This window comes from Podarcis filfolensis (genome assembly GCF_964270895.1).
Source record: "Podarcis filfolensis genome assembly, chromosome: 2".
Classification (NCBI taxonomy): domain Eukaryota; kingdom Metazoa; phylum Chordata; class Lepidosauria; order Squamata; family Lacertidae; genus Podarcis; species Podarcis filfolensis.
In genome coordinates this window covers 100,603,375-100,628,587 of record NC_139605.1, presented here as the reverse complement: position 1 = coordinate 100,628,587, position 25,213 = coordinate 100,603,375, and the positions used below count along the sequence as shown (strand labels likewise).

The following is a 25,213-nucleotide window of genomic DNA, read 5'->3' as shown; positions in this document are numbered from 1 at the left end:
TGGCTTAGTTCTGTGTCGTCATTTTTCTAAAATGAAAAAAGGGAAGGTTCAAAGTTTAACTGATAGCTGATTATCATGTTGAACAACAGTTCAGACTACGTGAGCCTGCCTGACCATTAATGTCTTCTTCCGAGAACCCTCTATGTATGGGGAGATTGCCTTTTTGAGTATTGCCATATCGTCTCTGGAAGTCCCTCCACCAAAAGATCAAATAATTGCCTTCTTGGGTCTCATTTCGGCATCAGGTTAAGACTTAATCTGTGCAACAAGGTTTCTAACTCAGCTCTGCTTTTCAAAATGGTTTGGTTTGGTTATTTAAGTGTTTGTTGTTTTCTAGTCTACTTTGTGGCTATCTAATTTCTCTGTTTGTTGAATTAGACACGCTGTAGAGAAGTGATCCACAAATCCTAAACCAAATATAATGGAGAATACATAGGAGTAGTCCATCAAGCAGAGACAGAATGGTGTGATCTTGCACAGATACTGGGCTTACATTGCAACTACTGTCAGGAATTGTCCTTCACGCGTGAGGTGGGATGCCTTTTAGGCAGTCACCCCTTGGGGAATGGATCCAAGTGTAACTTCACTCTTTTCACTAGATTCACTACACGCTTTGCAGTAGCATAATTGTGTTCCCAGTAATTTTGTGATGTTTCCCCACCACCACTTTTTCCTGCCATGTGACTGTGGGATAGAGGAGCAAATAGTGGCCAGGTTGAAATCAGCTTCCCTTTATGAAAGCTGCATTCCTATGCCCACTTACTTAGAAGTACGTCTAAGTACAGGTGTATAGGACTGGGGTGTGTATAGTTAGGATAAGGATGTAAATGAGGAGCTTCTGAAGACTATTAGGCTCTGGTATTGCTACAAACACAGCCAGTAGAAGGCAGTTTTAGAAGATGGTACCTTATGATTAAGACATGTAGCAAGACTTAATGTTGACAAATTAAGTAGAAGCCTACCTAATTTGACATTGTCTTACACAATGGTTTTTCAAGCTCTCTTGAAGCACTAAGGATCGACGTATGCACTATTCACCAGTATTTTAGAAAAGGAAAACCAATTCAAACCAATGGGACAGAGGCAACACAGTATGAACAAATGAAAGACGCACAGAAGAGAGGCAAAAGACATGACAGACAAGCACAGTGATGGTTTCGCTTTCTAGTTTTATTTGACCAGAGGAGATAAAAGAAAGGAAAAGTGAGAAAAATAAAGCAGTATTCTGAAATCCCACTAGAAGTCCCCCTCTTCTTAATATATTTAACTAGATGTGAAGCCCATTCCATCTTGGGCATTTAACAGAAAATGAAAAGCAATGACATCATATACATGCACTGACATATTTGCTACAAGGAAAGAAAGATGGAAGACAGCACAAGCTTAGAGGCCAACAAACAGGCTTACAGCTCTGTGGTATCTTAAGCAGTTTTCAAGCTTTCTACTGGTGAACTTGAACTCTTTCCACACTGAAGGCCACCTACTCATTACAAAGGGTTCTGGGGTACCTTTTAGGGCATACTGGGTGGAATTCAGTGTAGTGCTAAATGGGGTATTTGTGCACAACCAAACCTCCAGAGCAGATGGGGAGAAGGGGCGAGCGGACGTCATTCAATGCACACAACTTAGTTGAATCTCACCCACTATGTCCTTGGCCTTACAGTCATACCATGTAAATGGAGAATGTAACCTACAATGCTTCCAATGCTCTTCTTCTGTCACTGTACATTGCGGGGGGGGGGGGGCATCAACACTGATGGGCATGCACTTTTTGGCTGCCACTGCTGAAGTTACCACTGAAGAAGTCCCCAAGGAACCTCAAGGTTGCCTGAAACACAGTTTGAAAGCTCTTGCTTCAGGCTATTCTGTTGTTTCCATGTTGGCCTTGATAAACAAAGAGGCAGGACAAGGTATGGGGTTTCCTTTAATGAGCTAATCTCCATAGTCGCACTTTCAAACTTGAGTGCTTCATGGGACTCTGCTTACGATATAAATGGTTATAACCAGAAAATAATAATAATAATAATAATAATAATAATAATAATAATAATAATAATAATAATAATAATTTATTTATACCCCACTCTGGGCGGCTTCCAACAGAATATTAAAAAACCTATTAAACATTAAAAGCTTCCCTAAACAGGGCTGCCTTCAGATATCTTCTAAAAGTCTGGTAGTTGTTTATCTCTTTGACATCTGATGGGAGGGCGTTCCACAGGGCGGGCGCCACTACCGAGAAGGCCCTCTGCCTGGTTCCCTGTAGCTTTGCTTCTCGCAGTGAGGGAACCGTCAGAAGGCCCTCAGCGCTGGACCTCAGTGTCCGGGCAGAACGATGGGGGTGGAGACGCTCCTTCAGGTATATTGGACCGAGGCGGTTTACGGCTTTAAAGGTCAGCACCAAGACTCTGAATTGTGCTCAGAAACCCAGAACAAACTTAGTTGGTCTCTAAGGTGCTTCTGGACAACATTTTTATTTATTTCCCTTGGCTACCTTTACACTTCCTTGAGCTGGTAGAAGCTATCACTCCTACACTGCTTTTAATATTGCATTTTTGTGGGGTGGGGGGGAGGGTATTTTCTCGCAGCCTTTTTGACTGTGGTGTTCTGTCTGCCACTATCAGAGTGCATTTTGCAGGAAATGATGAAATGCAGTGACAAAGAGGAGAGAGAAACTGCAAGCAAGCCCAGAGATGGAGCAGATGATAAAGAGATATAAATCATACAGCTGAAATAACTTAATGGGAAAAGAGATGAGTAGGAGGGAGTCCCGATTCCAGATGCCCATAAGATTCCGGAATGTTTTAAACACTTCTTGATCCAGACTTATGAAGCACTGAACATTTAAGGAAAAAATGATATTGGCGTTGTTTTTGGATTAGGGTTTTTTTTTTTTTTGAGAGGGTGGGAGGAGGCAAGCATTTAAGTCCTCCTGACTATGCCCACGAAGGAAACAAGAGAGGCTACATTTTATTCAACACTTCCAGTCAGTACAACTCCGATGGCTTTGACCTATGTTATTTTCAGTCTACGCAGCAAGCAGGGATAGATCCCTATGGCTGTCAACTGGCTTTCCACACTACGGCAGAGAAAAAGCCTCTTGCCTAGAATACCATATCTCAATTCTTAAACTTTCAGCAAATGCAGGGGTAGTCAACATGGCTACCACTCGTCAGTCATGTGATCCTCCCTCCACAAACAAGATGCATACAAATTGCTTGCCTTGTGTTCCAGGGGGTTGGCTGTCGGAGTCAACACAGGCCAGCTGCTTGCCAGAACAGGCCTGAAGACCGCCGTAGAGTGCTGCAAGAATATTAGGAAGATTCCTTCCGAAAAGCACCCGTCTTCTTACTTTACAGTATGGCAGCCCCATGTGCACGCCTCTAAGATATTAGGTTCCCATCTTTGGGGAATTTCACAGCAAATAAAACCAAATGGGACTTGGAGCTAGGTGGAGGAAAACGAATGTTCTCCATTTGTTAGCTTACCTTTTAATACAAGAACCCTAAGGAGCATAGGAAGCTGCCTGATATTGAGTCAATACTATTGATCCATCCAGTTCAGTATTCTCTACCCTGATGGACAGCAGCTTTCCAGGGGATATCTCCAGCCCTACCCAGAGATGTTAGGGACTTAACTTGGGGCCTTCAACATGCAGAGTAGATGCTCCAACCCCCCAAGCTACGGCCCTCCCTGTTAGGGAGGCTCTGAATCCATAAAGGACTTCCCCTCTCTATGACCAAGTTGCACCCCGGCCAACTGACACTCCTATTCCGCTCAAACGAATATGCATTTGAGCAGACAGCTGCTTCAAGTTGCTTTGGAAATCCGGAATGCATGTTTACATGCACAAGACCACAGTACGTACTGCTTGTTAATTCGTATGGGCCAATTGCAGCCACTTGGTTCTGTGCTTAGCACCCACAAATACTGATCAGAATACCTAATCCCCAAGCATGCCCTGAAAAGAAAGGGGGGGAATAATCTACCCTTTGTTTGATATTTAACCGCCTGAACTGTTCGTATGGCAAGGTGAGGGGTGCCTGAGCTGTGTTAAGTATGCACCCTTATTTAGGATTCCTCAACAGCGCCCAGAAACCAGAATAAGCTCTGTCCTGTGCCTCACAGCACACTTTTGCCATCTCTTCCCCTCCATCCTTTGCAGGCAGCGGGAGAAGAGGGAAGCCAGTTGCCATGGTATCTCGATTTCCGAATATTTAGAACCGGGAGGGATGTTTCAGGCAGTTTATAGAAAACATTGTTTCCTTGCCTTGTTTAAAACACACACACACACAAGCCCATTTGATATGAGGAAAGTCACTGTGAGGTTCACATGGCAACTTCTGCCATCTGCGTTCAACGATTCTACCAGCGATGGCTTGTGAAGTGACACTACTCTGGGCGCCATGGCAACAACATGCTGTGTGGAAAGGAGGGATGGAGAGCACAGAAAAATGTTTCGTATAATGACGAAGCACCACTGCCACCTGCAGGGAGGAGACAGGAAATGCAGCTCTACATTCAGCCAACACCCTCACGACTCCTCCGCTTGGCCTTTTCACCAACATCTGAGCCCTACTTAGCAGGTGGGGGCTCCTGCTTGAGCTGGCTTCTACGATCCAGCTTGCTCATAACCTGGGTGATGTCCACGTTGGCCGCTGCTTCTTTCGCCTTGGCTTCTTCCTCCTGTTGCCTCAAGATGACGGGGCTGGGGCTGGAGCGGAGGTGCCGGCGAGCAAACGGATTATTAGAGCTAAAAAAGAAAACAGAGGAGAAGACAGTAAGGGGAGGGTCGTTGTGTACGACAGTGGAAGGCGGACGTATCTGAGGGCATCTGGGGAGGCAGAAAAACACAGGAGCGTCGAGAAACCACATCAAACCCAGCTCTGCGCCAATGGATTAATCAGTGCCTGTTTACAAAACGAATTGCCCTGGGATAACATCCCATAAACTCAGTGTGGTTTAGTGGTTAAGTGCGGTACTCTTGTAATCTGGGGAACTGGGTTCGCGTCTCCGCTCCTCCACATGCAGCTGCTGGGTGACCTTGGGCTAGTCACACTTCTCTGAAGTCTCTCAGCCCCACTCACCTCACAGAGTGTTTGTTGTGGGGGAGGAAGGGAAAGGAGAATGTTAGCCGCTTTGAGACTCCTTCGGGTAGTGATAAAGAGGGATATCAAATCCAAACTCTTCTTCTTCTTCTATACAGACAGGGGGAATGAATCAGGGGTTGAATCAAACTGCTCTGGAGGGTAGGACTCGAACCAATGTCTTCAAGTTACAAGAAAGAAGATTCCGACTAAACCTTTCTGACAGGGAGAGTTGTTTGACGGTGGAACGGTCTCCCTCGGGAGGTTGTGGACTCTCCCTTCCTTGGAGGTTTTTAAGGACAGTTTGGGTGGCCATCTGTCATGGATGCTTCAGCTGAGATTCCTGCATTGCAGGGGGCTCGACTGGATGGCCCTTGGGGGCCTCTTCCAACTCTGAAATTCTATGATTCTATGAAAGGGAGACAGCAAATGCTGGAAAGGTCAGAGGTCCTTGCCTTTCATCTCAGGGCTGGATGAAGAACATGTGGCTGTTGCCGGGCTCCAACTCCCATCAGCCCTAAACGTTGGCCATGCTGGCATGGGCTGATGAGAGTTGGGAGTCCACAACAACATCTGGAGCGCTGCAAGGTCCCCATCCCTGTCTCAGGGTTAGAGGTAGCTCCACCCTTTCTGTAGCATATTTGCTGCACCTACATCGATGTTCCACACTTTCAGTGGCAAATGTGTGCACATCAAAGGGAGAGCAAGATTTCCTACATCAAATAACATGACGTCATTACTCCTTTGGCGCCGCTGGTCTCAGACTCAGGATGGCAGACTCTGGGGGAAGATGAGCAGAGAGACGAGAAAGAATGGGAGGAGGAGGCAGCAACAGATGGAAGCCTCCCTCTGAACTCATCTGGTTCTAATGTTGAGACAGGAGCACTGTCAAGAGTCTCAGGAGGACTCTGAGCTTGGGGTGGCCGAGCAGGATTCAGATAGGGAGGTGAGTCCGATACTTTCTCCCAGGACAAGGCCGTGACTCTGGAGAAGGAAGGTCTGCCTTAAAACTTGATGGCTTGGTGTGGGAAACTTGTTGGGACAACTTCTTAGCTCCTGGGCAGCCTTGCACTTCTTGTTACCAACCCTGGACTTGTGAACCCTGTCCCCTAGCTTCTAGATTGGGCTCATCCCCACCAATCCTTTGCTTTGTGAGATCTTCATGACTGCATAAGCTCATTTCCTGCCGCTGCTTTACTCATGTCTTAATAAAGATCACTTTTGGGTGGGAACCAGGACACATATAAAGCCTTACACGGCTCAGGACCTCAACACCTTAAGGAGCACCTCTTCCTGTATGAACCAACCTGGACCCTGTGCTTGTCATCTGAGGCCCTTCTCTGTGTCCCCCATCCCAGAGAGGTTCAAAGGGTGGCAACAAGAGAACGGGCCTTTTCTGTGGTGGCTCCTGATTGCAGAATGCTCTCCCCAGAAAGGCTTGCCTGGCGCCATCACTACATGTCTTTGGGCACCAGGCAAAAACATTTCTCTTTACCCAGGCCTATGGCTATTAAATAATCTATGGCCAGTGAAAGCGTGAGGGAGTGGACTGTTATTAAGATGACTATTTGATTATTGGCTGCCTGTATGCATTTTATCACTGATGTTTTGTAATGTGTTTTTAATATTGTACACTGTCCTGGGATTTTCTGATAAAGGGCAAAATATATGTTGAATAAATGACAACAACAACAATAAACACCCACATTTTTGAGTAGAGATCTCTGATGGGGAAGGTTCAGAGTACTATAAAGAATTCCAAGAGATCTGAAAATTATCTAGGATAGCCAGCAAGGGAGCATAGTAGAAATATCCTAGAATTCCTTGGTGGATAGGTCTGTCAACAAGCTTGAGATAGTGACCTCTAATTGTTCTCTGTGTGTATGTGTGTGTACTTTTCAGGACCTGTCCCCCAATGCGAACCCCTTCCTAAGATATAATTACTGATTCTATAGATACGTGCTCCCTAAATCCTAAGCAAAACATTTTAAAAAGTAAGCGCTTCTGTTATTAATGCTAGCAACCAAACTCCATTTGGGAGGAACAAGATCTCTCCTTAGATTTTCAGCCTGCAAGTGCTTTCAGAGATATATTCATGGCTGAAAGAGTAGCAGATCACTCTCTCAGCTTTACACACACCTGCTCTGTGCCACCACTTCATTCTGTACCTGCAAATTATTCCAAAGTGCAGTTGAATGCTGTCTGCAGCCTTCTGGTTATGTGCAAAGCCTTTTCAGAAGCACTTCACAGCAAACACGACTACATTTGCGAGCGCTACTTGCAAAACTGCGCAACATAGCAGCGTTTGAAAATCGCATTGGTGGCAGCCAGGTATTTTAGAGAGCTGCAGGCTGCACACACTTCAGAGTTCCAGTATGACTGGACTTAACTGTCCAGGGGTCCTTTACCTTTTCCCTTTACACCTTGTTAAAATGCAGATAGAAGGTGGCATTTGCAAACACCCTGAAACAGGCATATGAAATTCTCTTTGTGAGACTTTGGTAACTGGGAACTATATATATATAAAAGACCTAGACTAAGTTCCATCTACCTCACTGACACACACACACACACACACACACCAAATGACAGTGTGGTCCCAGAATAAGAGAGCCACATCCATTGGTGGGAGGGGAAGGCAGGGAGGCAACATTTCAATTAAAGTCAATGAGATTTGTCAGGGAACTGCCATTGGCTCAGAGGCGAGAAATAGAAGGGCACTTGTGTTACAGGGAGCCTCCAAAAATCTTGCGAAGCAGTTCCTCTTCCGGGGAGGAGGAAAGCCCCACCTCCAGGGGGGAAGAGGTGCAAGGACCAGAGGATGCTAGTGGGAGCCTTAACACCGCTCCTGAGCAAGCTGGACAGGAGGGAAACACGCCTTTGCCATCGCCCATCCTGCGCAGTAGTCTGAGGCGCAGAGAGGGGCGGAGACGGTTGGGGGTAACAAAACTCTTATGTTGGGGGAGGTCCAAAAGAAGACCACTCCCGGATTCTGCTAGCGATTGAGCCAGACATGAGCTTTGGGGGCCTTCACTGTAAATAGTTTGCACCAAAATAAAGCCTGTAAAACTCAGGTTGGAGTCCTGCCTGGTTACTCTCGAGCAACCGCAACAGCCATCTGACAGGATTACTTTGGAGGAGTGTACCATATATGGCAAGAACATGCTACTGCTGTGAATGAGATATCTTGTCCACTTCTCAATTCAGGATTAAAAGGTTGTTATGTGAATTGGGGGGGGGGAATACTTCTATCTCACAAAGGAAGCCTACAGATGATGACCATTTTGCTTGAGGGTTCCGTTCCCGGCCCCTGTGCATGCCAGCAGACCAGGTATGAGCATCCCCACCCCACATCCAAAAGGATCCATGCATTGGCAAACGCTTGGATGAGGACAATGCTGAGTGGACAACATAAGATGCATCAAATCCACTTTAAACTACCATGTGTGCACAGCCTTTATGCACTTAATGAAGGAAACACTGGCCTTGCCACAACAAACACAATTGCCACATAAAAAGCGGAGCAGTCCTAAAAAATACAACACTCAAAAGATTATACACAGAGTATTCAAACACATGCTTAATCTGGGTTCCCTAGAATCTGGTTTTGATTAAACTACGGCAATTCTCTGTCTAGACAAATCTTATACAGGGTAACGTTGAACTCTCTCTCCTGCTAAGAGAGAGAACCCAAGACTCACATTCTTAGTGCAGATCCAAATGTTATCAAGCAGGGGGATGAGATTGATATCTAGTCCTCTGAACCCTTTGTTAATTTATGGGAAGCCAAAATGCCCATTCTAACTGCTGTTAACAGAGGGATATAACACATGTTTCCATTTGAGTGTATATACACGGAAGTGAGAACTGTGTCTTAGAACAGGGATGGTGGCTGCCAAAGAGCCACAGAGCAAGGGAGGGGGCTCAAATATTGCTGACTTTCCTCACAACTTGCCCGAAGACTAGAAAGAAGTCCAGGTGGGGACAGCCCAGGGAAAAGGGTGGGGAGAAGCAGCAGGCAGGAGAAGCGCTTATTCATTGGGTAATATATTTCTATGTTGGTTTTCATAGCAAAAGGCAGCTTCAGCTACCTTCTGTGTCTACTTGATGTAGCCCAGGGGTAGGCAACCTAAGGCCTGATGGCCAGATGCGGCCCAATCGCCTTTTCAATCCAGTCCACGGATGATCAGGGAATCAGCGGGTTTTTACATGAGTAGAATGTGTGCTTTTATTTAAAATGCATCTCTGGGTTACTTTGGGGGCCTGCCTGGTGCTTTTTACAGTAGTACCTTGGGTTACAGACGCTTCAGGTTACAGACTCCGCTAACCCAGAAATAGTACCTCGGGTTAAGAACTTTGCTTCAGGATGAGAACAGAAATCGTGGAGCGGCAGCAGTGGGAGGCCCCATTAGCCAAAGTGGTCCCTCAGGTTAAGAACAGTTTCAGGTTAAGAACGGACCTCCGGAACGAATTAAGTTCTTAACCCGAGGTACCACTGTACATGAGTAGAATGTGTGCTTTTATTTAAAATTCATCTCTGGGTTATTTGTGGGGTATAGGAATTCGTTCATTTCCCCCCCCCCAAAAAAAAATATAGTTCGGCCCCCCCACATAGTCTGAGAGATGGTGGACCGGCCCACGGCTGAAAAAGGTTGCTGACCCCTGATGTAGCCCTATGTCATTCTACAGTAGGGATGGGGGGGTGAGAGAGTTTTGATTCAGTTCACATTTAAAGGCGAATCTACCTAATTCATGCTTTCTGAACTCAACAACACCGAAACGCAGCTGCCTTTCGAAATTCGCACTTCTTGTAATCTTGCAATTCAGAAAGTGGCTTACTAAAAACACGCACGGCGAAACAGCATGCAAAGAACAAATAAAGCCCTGCTGCAACAGCAACAAAAGTGGGCGAGGAGGTGGGGGGGGACAGTTTTCATAAAGAAGCAGTTGGAATATTTCAAAAGCTTGCTGGAAACGAGTCACCTTGTTCTGCCATCTGAAGAAGTAAAGGAGGAGGGTGGTTTGAGGAAACGGTCCCAAAAAGATAAAGACAAATATGTCCTTGAAAGAGAAACTGCATCATGTTATTCACCTGTAGGGTGAGCTCTCAGCTTTGCAGTTTGCGTGAGAGATGCATATTCCAGAAGGTAGAATGCTAAGCCAGCCACTAGTCTTGTCTTTGCGCCGAATGTCAGCAGGCTGTCTGGCCTTTAGGGAACCCCCCATTTCTCAGCCCCTTCTGCAACATGAGGCCTACTACAGGCCTACTACACAAGGATGCTAGTAAGGATCTCGAGAACACGCCCTTCAAGCAGCTTGGGAAACCACTCAATTAATACAGGACTGCTGCTAATATTAACAACTCTTCTTATTGCTGCTGTTCAATAAACCAGCTTCAGGAGCCTGCAGATGAGGCTTACCATAGGGTGGTTTCCATGACAACCAACAGCAGTGCAAGGTACAGCTGTTTCTGTCCAGCTATGCTTTAAAGAAAAAGGGGGATGTGGCGCAGGCTAGTGGCCAGAGGAAACTGCTGTTAGGGCAAAAGGCTTTTCCGCAATAGCCATTTCTTCTTGGAAGCGAAGCATCTGCAGCGTCCAAAATGAGGGGTTATCTGTCTGTCCCGCCCACCATGAAAAACCCACTTTAAATTATGCAAATGCCTAAATCACAGTAGTTTTTGCTCAGGCCCCAGCACTGTGCCCTCGATTAAACCAACAGCAAATAGCCCGCAATTAAACCCCAATCAGCTTGCCTTTTCTTCACGGTGGCTTCTTGCGGCACAATTGCCTTGGACAGTATTTCCTTGTATATTGGAGACTTTAAATAGCGACCGAACGAATCCTACTGGGGAGAAGGAAAGGGGAAACGGTAGTTATAGATTACAAGCATCCTAATTAAAATCATCTCTCCTTACAGCTGTTTGGGAGTCAAAGAGGCGGACGGGGGTGTGTGCAAGGGAAGAGAATAATGTCGCCCAAGAGCACAACAGAACAGCTCTTCTCCACACTACATATGTGTTACGAAAACCACTGCTTAAATTAACGCCCATGTGGTTAGAAATCTGTGGCCAGAGCACTCAGTAAGAGATGGGGGAGAGGTTCTCATCCTAGGAAGGAAAAAAATCACATAAGCTCCAACGCTCCCTTCTTCAAGTGTGCATTTCAGCCATTCAAAGCCAGCGAAAGGAAGTGGGAATTGTATTATTAAAGGGTATATATACTATGACTCCTTGAAGGCTATGGCCTGATATACCTTGAGTCACCCAGAGCTACTATATTATGTAAGCACCTTTGCAGGGCACATACCCTAAGTGTGGTGGGATTACCTAACTGAGATTGGAAGAAGTAAGATGGTCCTAACAACAACAACAATAACAATAATAATAATAATTTATTATTTATACCCCGCCCATCTGGCTGGGCTTCCCCAGCCACTCTGGAAGGCTTCCAAAAAAATATTAAAATACTGTAATACATCAAACATTAAAAGCTTCCCTAAACAGGACTGCCTTCAGATGTCTTCTAAAAGTCTGGTAGTTGTTGTTCTCTTTGACATCTGGTGGGAGGGCGTTCCACAGGGCAGGTGCCACTACCGAGAAGGCCCTCTGCCTGGTTCCCTGTAACTTGGCTTCTCGCAGCAAGGGAACCGCCAGAAGGCCCTCGGAGCTGGACCTCAGTGTCCGGGCACAACGATGGGGGTGGAGACGCTCCTTCAGGTATACTGGACCGAGGCCGTTTAGGGATTTAAAGGTCAGCACCAACACTTTGAATTGTGCTCGGAAACACTGCTGCTGTTTGGGCTAGATGGCTTTCTGGTTTCTTAAATCTATTGGATCTATTATTCTTGTAATGACACATCATTTTGCCACCATCTGCCCCAACACATTTCAAATCACATTATCAAACTTGCTGGGGCGGAGAGGGGAGGACAAATGTTGTGGTTAAACTATTTCGCTTCCTCCATCCATCTCCTGTGTCAAGCTGCAGTCGGTGTCAGCTGAAATTAAGTTTCCTGTGGTTGCGTTACATTTTCTGAAAGCACACTAAGAGGCTTTAAAGTCTTCTGAGAAAGCTGAACCCCAGAGAAATAAGTTGACTATTGAACTGAATGCCACCTTCGCAAGCTTCTTCATTTGGCTACTGCTCATAGCTGTCAACTTACAAATTTGAAAATAAGAGACCAGCAGCCTCAAAAATAAGGGATCAGCAGCCAAAATAAGGGATTTTGCAAGCACAGGCATGTTCAACTTCTGAGCCCCTCCGAGCCAAAGGCAGAAAGCCCAGCCAGCAGCCAAACAAAGCCTCAAGCGGTGGTTCCCACAGTGCAGCAACCCAGCAAAGGAGATGCAGCAAGGAAAACCACAGTCACCTCTCCACTGGGAAGCGCTGAGCAAAGGCGAGTCCCCAGGCAACATGGCCAATTTAATCGGCACAAGGCATGCAAGCTCCACCCCCAGTCGTTCTTAGACTCCTTATTGGGTGAGCAACACAGCCAAGCAACACAGTTGGAGCCTCCCTCATCCCTGGCCAGCAGGGAGGGAGGGAGAGGAGCTGCTTCCTTTGAAACCCGGGAAATTTAAGGGACATCATCAGTAAGGGACAGCAGCGGGACACGGCGCTAGGATAAGGGACTTTCCCGCCAAATAAGGGACGCTTGACAGCTATGCTACTGCTTCTGTAATGTTGTGAGGTCAGCCAAACAGGAAAAGAGGCAGGTATGCCTTCATCTGAAAAAGAGTGCCCAGGGATGGGAAAGGGTGTGTTCGTACATAACGCTAAGTCTTGTTTTAACCATTGCTTGCTCAGCAAACCACAAGTCATCCCACAGACGGTGCATGAAGGGCCATAGCTCAGGAGAAAAGCTGCTTTGCACCTGAAATCCCAGAGAGCCGCTGTCAATTAGTTTAGACCACGCTGAGTTAGATGGACCAACGGTTTGAAATGGCATAAGACAGCTTCCCACGTAGATGAGCAAACAAGTCATGCTTCATTTCCCCGAAGCTTTAGTTTGTTTTTCAGCTGCTCCAGCCTTGTGCCTCTGCAGCTTAGCAAGCATCTGAGGTAGGATGGCCAAGGCTAAACCATAGTTAAAACGAGCCATGGTTTGTAAGCCAACACCATACCATGGCTTCACATAATGGATTCCATTAGAAAACAAACCATGATTAGTCTGTTAGACTGGGTTTAGATGTTCAAACAGAAGTCACAGTTTGGCCAAACAAACCATGGGTTTGCTTTAAGTGCAGACTGGGCCACTTTATAGAAAAATGCCAGAGAAACTAAGAACTGCTATACAAAAGATCAAAGCTATCCTGTTTTGTCTTCTAATTTCAAAAATACTTCCATTGTATACGTTGGGCATTCTTAGATCTTACATAATTTTCTTCTGCATAAATAGTATATTAGTTCCTTCCTCATCAGAGCATAGCTTTGATTATATTTTTGCATAGCCAAAATAAGGGCTGTAAAAAGGTAAAGGGACCCCTGACCATTAGGCCAAGTCATGACCGACTCTGGGGTTGCGGCGCTCATCTCGCTCTATAGGCCTAGGAGCCAGCGTTTGTCCACAGACAGCTTCCGGGTCATGTGGCCAGCATGACTAAGCCGCTTCTGGCGAACCAGAGCAGCGCACGGAAACGCCGTTTACCTTCCCGCCGGAGCGGTACCTATTTATCTACTTGCACTTTGATGTGCTTTCGAACTGCTAGGTGGGCAGGAGCGGGGACCGAGCAACAGGAGCTCACCCCGTCATAGGGATTCGAACCACCGACCTTCTGATCGGCAAGTCCTAGGCTCTGTGGTTTAACCCACAGCGCCACCCGCGTCCCGTCAGCCCCAAAAGGAGGTGTCCCAAGACTGTCACAAAAAAAAATTTCATGTGTTTTCTTCAAACTTCACCAGGGTAGATTCGGACAACGGGCAAATCCTGCTTCTCTCAAAAAGGCTTGGGTGGGAGTGATGGCGATGCCACTTGGATAACTGGGAAGGACAGCCAGCCAAAATTAATAAGCAAAAAAACAACAAACCTTCTTCATCAGCATATAAATGTGAGTCTGTGCGGCATCTAAGACATAGCGATGAGGGTGTTTGAGGCCTCTGACCGTGATGCCCATAGTGGTGCCGTCAATATTGATCCAGCGCCTTGCTCCAGGTGCCAAGAAGGTCCTGAAATTGAAAATGAAAATAAAGGGGATTAAAATAAAGCTGGGGAAGAAAGACTGTAGGGGCATATTTCCTGTCTGAGGCAGCTCTAAATGTTCTCTTGTCGACTGACGGAATGCAATTCTTATTCTTGAACGTGAACAGGTATCACTAAAGGTCTCCTGTTATCTCAGATGCTGCGCATATACCTAATGATGTGTAGCTTTAATGCCACCAGTCCTCCAGTGGAACCACTGAGAGACTTTTCAGCAGCTCCAGCTAATATTTCACTTAGGATATTCGAAAGACTCCTCAGTGCAAAAGTCTCAGGCCATGTAGCTAGTTTTCCAGCGCTAGAAGAACGTTCGGGCACTGCTTATTGCCTGGCAAATGTGCTTACAATCATATTCTTAAGATGAATTCGTGTGACCCTTCTTCTCCCCGTAAAGTAGCTTTTGGGGGGGCATCTATCATGTGGCAGAAATCTATGTGCAACTAGGTCACATGAAGACTTCTGCATGGATTTACCAGTGCTTTGAAATCCTACTAAAAACATGAAAGAAATTGCAACTCAGCGTTTCGTTTCATTATTATTTTTTACAAAAACTGGTACAATGTTGGAAAAGGACACCAGGGAAAGTTTTTGTAACGCTATATACTGTGCTCACTTGTAAATTTCTTCTGCTTTTTCTTTCACCTTGGATTGGTCTCCATACTTCAGATCTTCACAAGCTTCCCAAAATCCCAGATTCTCCCCTGAATTAAAAGAGAAAGGAAAATAATCCTGCGTGATATATAATATTTTAAGTCAATAGCCTAAATCGGCTGAATGTGATTCTAGTGTGGTGATGCAAAGGGCGACCCTGAATTGGCTCTAGAAGCAGGTGCAGATATTTTCTTATTTCTTCCTCATGGAAAGTTGCCCTTCCCAGAATTTTCGCTTTTGCACAAATGTCAGAAGTACGGGAGCTTTCTCTGTCTTTGTATCTGGGCATACTACTTCTTGCCCTGTTCATTTGTGGCCTTGCAGATACAGAGAGGATCTACAATATGCAAAAAGCTTTGCGTTTTCAAGCCCTTTTAATACATCACAGCAGCTCCTTTGTGGTGGCAGGCTTTGTATGGTTTTATGTCTTGAGCCACTTGGATGTAAAGCCATGGGCAAAAGCTATAATGGACAGATTTGTACTCTTTGCACTGTTACCTCAGGGCACCTCACCTATTGTAAAGGGAGAAAGGAAGCAGGTTTTTTTGGAAAATGAGATTCATCTCAGGGGAGCCACATATGACATCAAAGTCCTCCAGCACTTTAAAGAGGAGCTACAGAGGTGGAAAAGCAGAGACACAATTTCACACCCACCGCTGAACTCTTTCTTCAGGAACAGCTGGAAGTTCTGGCGGCCTTTGGGGTCCCTCATCAGCTCGCTAAAATTGAAGGCCCATCTCTCCACTCGTGATTTGGTGGGGATTTCCACCCTGCAGAAGTTTAATGGCAAAGAGGTTGCGCTGTTTCTTTCTGAAATCATTTCCTGTGAGATTCAAACAGTCTATCTATTTGTGTGTTTTAATAGAAAGCAGAAGCCCCATGCGCAGACACACACACACCACACACACACACACACACACACACACACACACACTCCACACATACCAGGTTGGCAGCATAGCGATTTTCCCCCTGCTTTCCAATACACCACAATGAGCTCTCGAGTCCAAGTAACTAGTAATTAAGCATTGTTGCATATAGCAGGATAATAATAATAATTTATTATTTATACCCCGCCCATCTGGCTGGGTCCCCCCAGCCACTCTGGGCGGCTTCCAAAACAATATTAAAATACTGTAATACATCAAACATTAAAAGCTTCCCTAAACAGGGCTGCCTTCAGATGTCTTCTAAAAGTCTGGTAGTTGTTGTTCTCTTTGACATCTGGTGGAAGGGCGTTCCACAGGGAGGGTGCCACTACCAAGAAGGCCCTCTGCCTGGTTTCCTGTATAACTTGGCTTCTCGCAGCGAAGGAACCGCCAGAAGGCCCTCGGTGCTGGACCTCAGTTTCCGGGCAGAACAATGGTGGTGGAGACGCTCCTTCAGGTATACTGGACCGAAGCCGTTTATACACAAAGAGTCTGATTCTAATTTGATTCATAAATCAATAGCTTCACTGAGCAGGTATTATTGATTCCCATTGTCCAACGACAAAGCACGAATCCTAATTATATTTTGGAGAAGGCACACCATAACAAGGAGGCATATATTTGAATTGGCACCTGCAGCTAACACCAGAGCATGCTCAGATCAGCTCTTCACCCAGGGTGAGAAGTGCGCAGCCCTAGACCTAACTTCCTGTAGGTGGCAACAGGGGAGAGACAGGAAAGAAGACCAAACAGAGAGGATACGGTTTGCCTCACCTATGTTTAGCTCTGGTCTCGTCCACTTTTGCCAGCTACTGGTTTCAACTACTTTCCACCACTGACTCTGACCCTGTCCACTAAGAGCATGGCTGCCAACAGATTATTCCTGACATAGCATAGTTCTCAATAACAACAACAAAAAAGATTCTGCACCCTTCTCTTAGGCCAACATTCATGCAGCTTGAACCACCTCTTTTTGAAAACAGGTTTGTAATGGGAAGGTAAAACCTATCTCGGTCAGGAATGCTCATCCGCGTTACAAATGCCTCTCCTCTGCTTTCCAAAGACACATTTTCCAAAACAATGTACTGTAAAAACCGAAACACGGTCATCCTTCAAAATGCACACTTGTTCTCCAGCCAAGTAACGTGAATATAATGCATATAACTGAGATCAAGTGTTCATTATATAAGGGGAAATTGCTTTGCAAAAAAAAAAGTGTATATCAAGCAAAATTGCACAAAAACATATGTAAGGAGAAATTTGCACAAAAAAGGCTGATGAATTTTCATGTGAACTTTTTTAAAAAAAATAAAAAAATCTCAAACTGATGTGGGAATGTGGAGAACTGATCTTAAGATTGGGAAAATAAGAGCCTAAGAGAAACTGAAATTGACAGATTCACCCCTGCTTAGGTAAAGTCACTGTAACTCACAAAAGGAATATAAATGTAGTACATACAGCTTTGCATTGTAATCCCAAAAGTCAACCTCATCTGAGATCCAGGGGTTGCTGGGGAGACATCCTGAGATTATGCAGTCGTTGGAGCGGAACTGTTCACAGTACTTCACAATTCTGAAAACATGGGAGATGAAAACAAGGTGATCATCTGTGGGCAACATCATAAACAGCACGGTAGGAAGGAAACTACGAATGACTTCAATGACTGCACAAGATGAAGGACATTCCGTGCTGTGAATTATAACACTTGGAACCTTCCTGCCTAGCCCAACAGTGATTTTGATACCCGTCATTTCACAAAACAGTTACAAATTTTGTGTTGGTTCTAAGCTCCCTGCAGAAGAGTGAAAAGGCTGAACAATCCATTACATGCATATGCCTATGGGGAACTCAAAGCTGGACAACACATTCCAGAATATCACCTGGCAAAGCCTAGCCTGGACTCCATCACTTTGGAATGCAGGTGAGGGATCATGGGTTTAAATGTACCCCTGAATGTATAAAAAAAACCCCACCTATGTAGCGGAAAGCAACTACATGGAGGGAAAGTGGCATAGCCTAGCCTTCCTGTAGATATGGTAGTTTCTCTCTAGAAAGCTATTTTAACATGGGAGATTATTAAAACCTGCAGTCTGAAGTGCCAATGTCCAGGAAGAGCTGCACCAAATGATGTTTCTAGGCAACCAGTTTGCTTAATCATGCAATGAGTTGATGGGAGCTGGGCCTCCGTTAGCAGACACTGAACCTGGCAGGTATCCAACTTCGTGCTATCTTACTTTAAAAACTCAAAAACCTGGCTGCATTCCTGGTGTTTGCATGCTTCGGTGCAGGCATGCACCTGGGCTTTTTTTCAACCTGGCAGTGCTTTCCAGCTATTGCTTGCTCATGCATGCCAGAAAACAGACGACCGTTTTGGCTGAGGAGGCCAGGTGCAAAACCGTAAAGCGATCCTGCACTTTCTTCAATAGTTGTGCAGAACAGGGAATTTTAGCAAGTGTAATTTGACGTGCATCTGGTCCCCTTAGCTTTGGCTTCCCTCTAGGCTAATAGAAAGCTCCTGCTTCTAGATGCTTCCGCTGGGAAAGATTCTGTCCCCCTGCCCTTTCCCAGCCTGTGGAGGACGGGGAGCATTCAGTGGCCCAGCCTGACAAAGAGCAGGAGAGTTCAGAGGGGGAGATTCACATGGCGATGTCTCCCAGGGGCAGGCAGTGTATCAGGCGAAGAGAAGAGACTCCCCACTGCCCTATTCCGTTCAGGCCAGGAATTCTTGAACGGAGGTGGATTTGTGTAACTTAGCCTTGAATAGATGAGCCTTCCAACTCTACAATTCTATGGTTCTATGATTTGAGTTTAGAAAGAAAGGCTTCCAGGTCAGAAAGGACAAAGCTCGAAACAGATACCCTTCCTGCCATTTGTTTTCTTTTCTTTTTAAGATAATCACTAGCTAAATCACATTATTGAAAGTATTGAATTAGGGCCTATCCACACTGACCTTTGGGCCCACTCTTTCTAGACAGTGGCCTGTGCTGTGACACTCGTGTGCCGGAGCATTTTTAATTTTTTGCCCTGAGCTTTCCCCACGAAAACCCGCTCTTTAAAGCTGAATCGGAGCAAGCATCAATTCAGGTTTTCTGTGGATTGACATTTGCTCTGATTGAGCTTTAAAGAGTGGGTTTTCAAAGGGAAAGCTCCAGAACAAACGAACAAAAAATGGGGTGGGTGGGTGGGTGTGCTTGGACAAAAAGCTTTAAGTCACGGACTGCGCTTGGAAAGAGTGGTGGAAAAGTTAAGTGTGTCTAAGCCCTCAATCACTAATAAATGGAAGGGCGTAATATGCTATGCCTTAAAACAAAGTTAGCACTTACCCTCCCAGGGAGACAGAGGACTTTACTGTGGTTTTCATTATGGCCTGCTGGTAGTACATGATCTAAGCAGGAAAACAGTTTTCATTATGTCAGCAGAACCACAGCCGCTTGCGAGAAATCCTCATCCACCAAGAAGCTAGCAAGAGGTTTCTTATACCCTTATAAGAAGGTTACCTAGGTGAGTGTCCAGAAATCAGCTTCCTAAATTGTAAAATTCTCACAATGGAAATACAAGAAGTTGAAGCAGATACCATTTGGAAGGCTCCATTTATGGAGGAGAAGGCTATCAGAAGCTACTAGGGCCTTTTAGATGTGCTTGTGGGAGCAGGGCTATTGGATTAGCTTTTGTTTCATTATGCGTTTTGTATTCTCTGTGATCGTCGGAGGAAGGGAGGTATGCAAATTTAATAAATGATAATGTTGTTGTTGATGATGATGACCAGTGGTGTGTGGTGAAACTTTTCATAGGCAAACAGTTAGGGCCAGAGGTGCCAGTTTGTGAGGGCGATGTCACATGAGCAATGTTTTGATGTCCTGACGTTGCGCATGTGAGCATTGCGCCTCCCTCCCTAAGGTGGGCAGAAGCTTCCTGGGCTTTGGGAAGGAGGCGCCACTGATTGATGATGATGGCCACATTCAACCTCCTCTGTCAGAAGAAGAAGAAGAAGAAGAAGAAGAAGAAGAAGAAGAAGAGCTTGGATTTGATATCCCGCTTTATCACTACCCTAAGGAGTCTCAAAGCGGCTAACATTCTCCTTTCCCTTCCTCCCCCACAACAAACACTCTGTGAGGTGAGTGGGGCTGAGTGTGACTAGCCCAAGGTCGCCCAGCAGCTGCATGTGGAGGAGCGGAGACACGAACCTGGTTCACCAGATTATGAGACTACCGCTCTTAACCACTACACCACACTGGCTCTCAGAGGGAGCGTGTCCCCAAATGCCAGTTGCCAGGAATCACAGGTGGGGAGAATGCAACAAAAACAAAAAACTCTACACTTGCACTATATAAAACCCTACTGAACAGGAAGAAATATGATTTAGAATATGAAAGACAAAAATGGAGTTTAGAGTTAGGGGTACAGATAACAAATGACATATGGGAGTCAAGTATAAAATCAACAGAAATAGCCTCTATGGATCTAAGACTTATTCAACAGAAAATAATATTCAGAGTCCACTGGACTCCAGCAAAATTATACCAGAAGAAAATAACAAATGCAGACAACTGCTGGAGATGTGGGAGTAAAAATGCAAACTTAGTACATATGTTGATTAACTGCCCGATGATAAGATCATTTTGGTGCGAGGTGAGGATATTTATAGCAAGAGTAATAAAAAGAAATTGTTATTTAGGGGAATTGAATTTAATTCTAAATTATATTCCAGAAACGTGGGAGATTTCAAGGGAGGGGAAAAAATGGGTGTACTGTGCTATATTAGAAGCAAAAAAAACTTGTTTTGATGAATTGGAAGAGCCGCAAAAAGATTCCATTGAGCACATGGATTGATAATATGGACAGATTAGCTACATACGAACAAATTGCATGTCGACGCAAAATAAGAACGGATAAATATGAAGAAATCTGGAACGAATATTTAAGCGATAAGGCGGATAGTGGTGGGAAGTAGGGGGAGGAGAGAGAGGTGGGGAAATATTGTTTAAAAAGGTGTAGTCATAGGTATATCAGTGTATTCAAATTTGAATTGTCAAATTGTGTTATTATTGTTATTATGGTTTTTGTTGTATGTGTCTTTTGCGGTTGATGTTTGTATCGAAAAATGGTTAAATAGTTTGTGTTTTTTAAAGTCCTACTTGGAGGCTTCCCGTAGGCATCTGGTCGGCCATTTTGAGAGCAAACCGCTGGACTAGATGAGCCCTAGGCCTGGTCCAGAGCAGAGCTCTTCTTCCATCCACGCATCCCCTGCTATGCAAAGAGCCCAGTCTGGGCTATTCCTACCGTCACCTCCATCTGCAACAATGTGAGGCATGGCTGGTCAAGGGGACCAACATGGGATGAAGTCACAAACACACACACTTGTGCATGGGTGGGTGAACTGTGAGGGCTGTACATTAATTGACATGTAAGTGCAAATGTCTCAAGCTGGTAATTTGGGCTGAGCATTGGTAGCTGGGGAGGCGGGGAGCGAGGGCAAAGAGCTGTCCCTGCAATTAAACAGCATGTGTGGACTGAGGGGTTACCAAACCTTCACCAACGATTAAATAATTTGGAATTTTATATATTTTACCATGGCAGGGGGAGGATTTTAGATCATCTGCACCAAGGTATCATGAAATACTGTTGGAGGGGAAAGCTGTTGCCACGCCAAAGACACAAGAGATAGAAAACCCAGATTGTAGCTCCCCAAGAATCCTTATCTGGCTGCCTGTAAAGCAGAAGTACAAATCCCTCCCTCCCAGGATCGTTAAGGACAATATTCCCTTGGAGTTGATTTGCTGGAGGCTGCATGCTGGCCTTGAATGGGACCAAAGCCCAATGGCAGATGGGGACCAGGGGTCAAAAGTGGGTGTGGCCAGCCCTCCTCTCATTCTGCCATCTTGTTTTCTTGTCATCTCTCTTTCTGCCACAGTCTTCTCTCTCCCCCACCCACCACCCCCTGCCAGAGCATGCTGTGAGAAGTGGAAAACTCTTGCCAGCATTCATTTTAATGGGTCTACTTTGAGTAAAACTTAGTTGAAGGCTTGTGAATAAGGTTTCAAGGAAAATGAGGTTTTTACCAGGACTGTATTATTACTCGTTATTAACAGCAACAATAATCACTGATTAATATGTGGGAAAGAAATTACCTCTCTCCTGTAAACATCCATGGTTTTTTTCTGTAAAAGAAAGGAACACGGTAGCAAAATAATAACAACAACAACAAACAACAACATTAATAATTGACTGGGTGTTCAAAAAAGCTGTATCTGAACAAATAGTGCATTGCTCTCTACCCAACTCACTTTAACAATTAGTGCTAAATTCAGACTAGCATCTACTGAGCCTATTTAACAAAGAGAACATTGATGTGAAGAGTTTTCCACCCGCTGTACGATTTTGTAAAGCCTAACTTTGCAGATAGCGTTGCCTGTTCCCCTCTCAGCCCATATATGTGTGTGCATTTAATTACAGGGTTATTCTAATGGAGCTAATACAGATTCATTTAGGAGACAGGGATTAGATCATTCAGTATTAGTTAAAGGCAACAGGAACTGACATATTGCAAAACATAAACATAGCAATTAAAAGCCTCAGAAACAATATCTGCTGTGCTTATGCTGCTATTTAAATAGCTCAGATGATGTTATGTGTCATCCACCAGCCAGCAAGCAACTGAAAGCTAGAAATTAACTGCAGGCTGTTTGTTCCTGCAGCTCCCTTTGAAGTATCATGCCGTGACTTTGTTTGGAATAAGCAGATGGAAACAGAGGAGAGGCACGCCAAGCGAGGGCTGTCAGGAAAGCCTCCAAGTTTTGTGGAGGCCCTTTTCCTTCTATGACATCCAAGTACGCACTCAGCTCATGCCTTGCAAACCTGCCATGTGTAAGGGGCTAACTAATTATAATATGCAAATGCATGCAATAGGATGTGGGCGTCCGTTCTCTTTCTTTATTTCTTGGAAAGCCATTTGAGGAGGGCGAGGGATTTGTCTGCCAGATTTCTACTCAAAACTCCCCAACTTCTACCCCACCCACCCCGCTGGATTCCAAATGGATATTTGCATTTCATGGAAGATGGTTTTCCCAGAAAACAGCCAGAAGGGAGGGGTTTTAGCACCCATGCTCCCCACCCCTTCAAGTGGCTTTTCTTTTTAAAGAGCAGGACTGAACTACTGTCATACACACTAATGTGTAACATGTAGCTAGGCCCATAATCCAATATGTAAAGGGACAGCGCTTACCAAATAAAAGCATGCAAGAATTAATCGACACAATAGCTGCTTTTAGACAATCACTGAGCATGCATGAAGCTCTGGGCACCTTGCATGTAGAACCTTCCCTGTGATTAATCACAGCCTCCCATGATGTCCAAACCAGGCACTGTACAGAATGGCTTCCAAGCACATCTGGATTTGAAAGCCAGCTTTAATTTCCTGGCTCAACAAGAAGCCATTAGCTATGGTTTGCTGGTTCAGATCTAGCAGAAAGCTATAGCTAACTTCAGCTTCTTGGTTTGCTTAGCTGATCTCGCAACAGAAAGAGTGGAGCGGAAGCAAAGAAGCTATGTGAAGATGTGCAGAGTTCATGCATATCCTGGCTTATTTAACCATGAGTTGACTGTCCAAACCAGGTCAATATGACATGACACCAGAAGAGCCACATAGTGTTTATATAATACCTGCACATTTTGCCCCTATGTTCAGAGACAGGTGCAATTTTCAACAGGAAAACAGCGTTTTTGGGGAAGGTTAACCTGCTTTTCCCAGCACTGCAGTCCCAAGTGATGCCAGGGCCAATTGTGGCTGTTAAAACTTTTAGGAAATGACAGCTTGCAGGTCCTGCCAATGTCTCATCTATCAACACCCTTAGTTTCTTAGGACGAACCAGGGCTTTCTGCCAGCTGCAATGCTACAGCATAGGGAATACCAGTAGATGTTGCTTCATGCTACTGACTTCTGGAACTATGCTGTGAACACTTAAAAAGTCTGACAATCAGGAGACAATAATAAACTGTATCAAAACTTACAACTGTATGAGGACTTCTTCACAAGCTACAATTGCGCATTTGACTTTACATGTGATTCAAGTGCACAATGCAGTGAGGAAATCTATCCCTGTGGTTGTTGATACATGTGCCTAAACTGAATGTCAAGTTCAGCAGATGGCTTGTCTGTCAATGTAGCTTCCCCAAGGCTTCCCCAATGGAGTCCTTGAGGCTGGGCAACTGTGTCAGGGGTGATGGACAGAACTGCCCCCAATTGAAGCACGTTGATTTCCCCCTTAGGAGTGAATGGCGGCTATTAACTGATATTCGGGGGGGGGGGGGTTAAAAATGCACCCACAGACTTCACCTGGTGCGTGACTCTAAAATGGAAACTTTTTTGCATGTTTAGGCAGTTCATCATCGCATTAGAAAAGTCCAAAGTTACACTTAAATCCCATCAGAGTTCCCAGGAAACATTAATTGAATTGTGTGGCTAATCCACAGAAAGCAAAGGTTTTGCATTAAAAGATAAAAAAGTTGCTAGTTTAAATTAGATCCGTCCCTCATTCCCATTAATCTTCATTTCCATGTTTCTTAGGTACACAGTACAGTTGTATAAGGGGAACAGAGGTGAAATAACAGAATGTGACTCATATGGAGGTTATAGAGCTTTAGTCTTCTACGGAACAATCAACCCAGGACTTCACAGACAGGAAGGTCATGCACACATCCCAGAAAAATAAACTGGAAAGAAAGAGAAAAGAAAGACAGGGGGGGAATGGTTAATTAACTATTTCAGAAAGAAACAAAGCTCTTAATTAAATGGTTATCATATTTGCTATTCCAACGTGAATAGTATCATCCATGCTATTTTCCCCCTTCCATTTTAGTCATCGCTTTGTTATTTACTATTCATTCATTCTCTATTTATAATTTCTCTAAATGCAACGAGCTGTTAGTTCAGGGTTGTCACCCCTATATTCTATTGGTCATGGACTCAACTGAACAAATCCTAGAATTCACTGAAAACAATAACAAAACTCACAATGCATTGAACTGTCTTACAGAAGCTATTTGCTGCATTTCCCCCCATCGATACAGCAGCTCATGAAAGTGTCTCTCCAGATTTAACATAATCTTGTGGTTCGAGGACCCGACCTCCGCAATGAGAAATGAATACACAAGGACACGTGATATAAGGTTAATGGGCAAGAAAAGGCCACAACTTTATTGATTACAGCAGTGAAAAGGTATTGGCTTAGGCATTGGATGTCTAAAACAAGGAGGGTTTATTCACCAGTAGGTGGAGCCTGTTGATGCTAATCCAGCTATAGGCTCTCCCCTGATGTCACCGAGGGTCGTGCCATGGCCTCCCGCCAAGCA

At 44.9% G+C, this 25,213-nt stretch overlaps 1 protein-coding gene across 1 annotated transcript in view; it reads right to left on the bottom strand.

Moving 5' to 3' along the window:
* Positions 1-25,213, bottom strand: part of RGS9 (regulator of G protein signaling 9) — a 66,657-nt gene that overhangs the window by 5,569 nt on the left and 35,875 nt on the right. Inside the window, exons 10-17 of the mRNA XM_083598716.1 lie at positions 21,994-22,023; positions 19,189-19,250; positions 17,324-17,437; positions 15,591-15,706; positions 14,899-14,986; positions 14,116-14,254; positions 10,843-10,931; positions 4,636-4,753 (exon numbers count right to left, since the gene is read on the bottom strand). Of these exons, the coding sequence (XP_083454842.1) occupies positions 4,636-4,753; positions 10,843-10,931; positions 14,116-14,254; positions 14,899-14,986; positions 15,591-15,706; positions 17,324-17,437; positions 19,189-19,250; positions 21,994-22,023 (756 nt within the window). The remainder of the gene's footprint in view (positions 1-4,635; positions 4,754-10,842; positions 10,932-14,115; positions 14,255-14,898; positions 14,987-15,590; positions 15,707-17,323; positions 17,438-19,188; positions 19,251-21,993; positions 22,024-25,213) is intronic.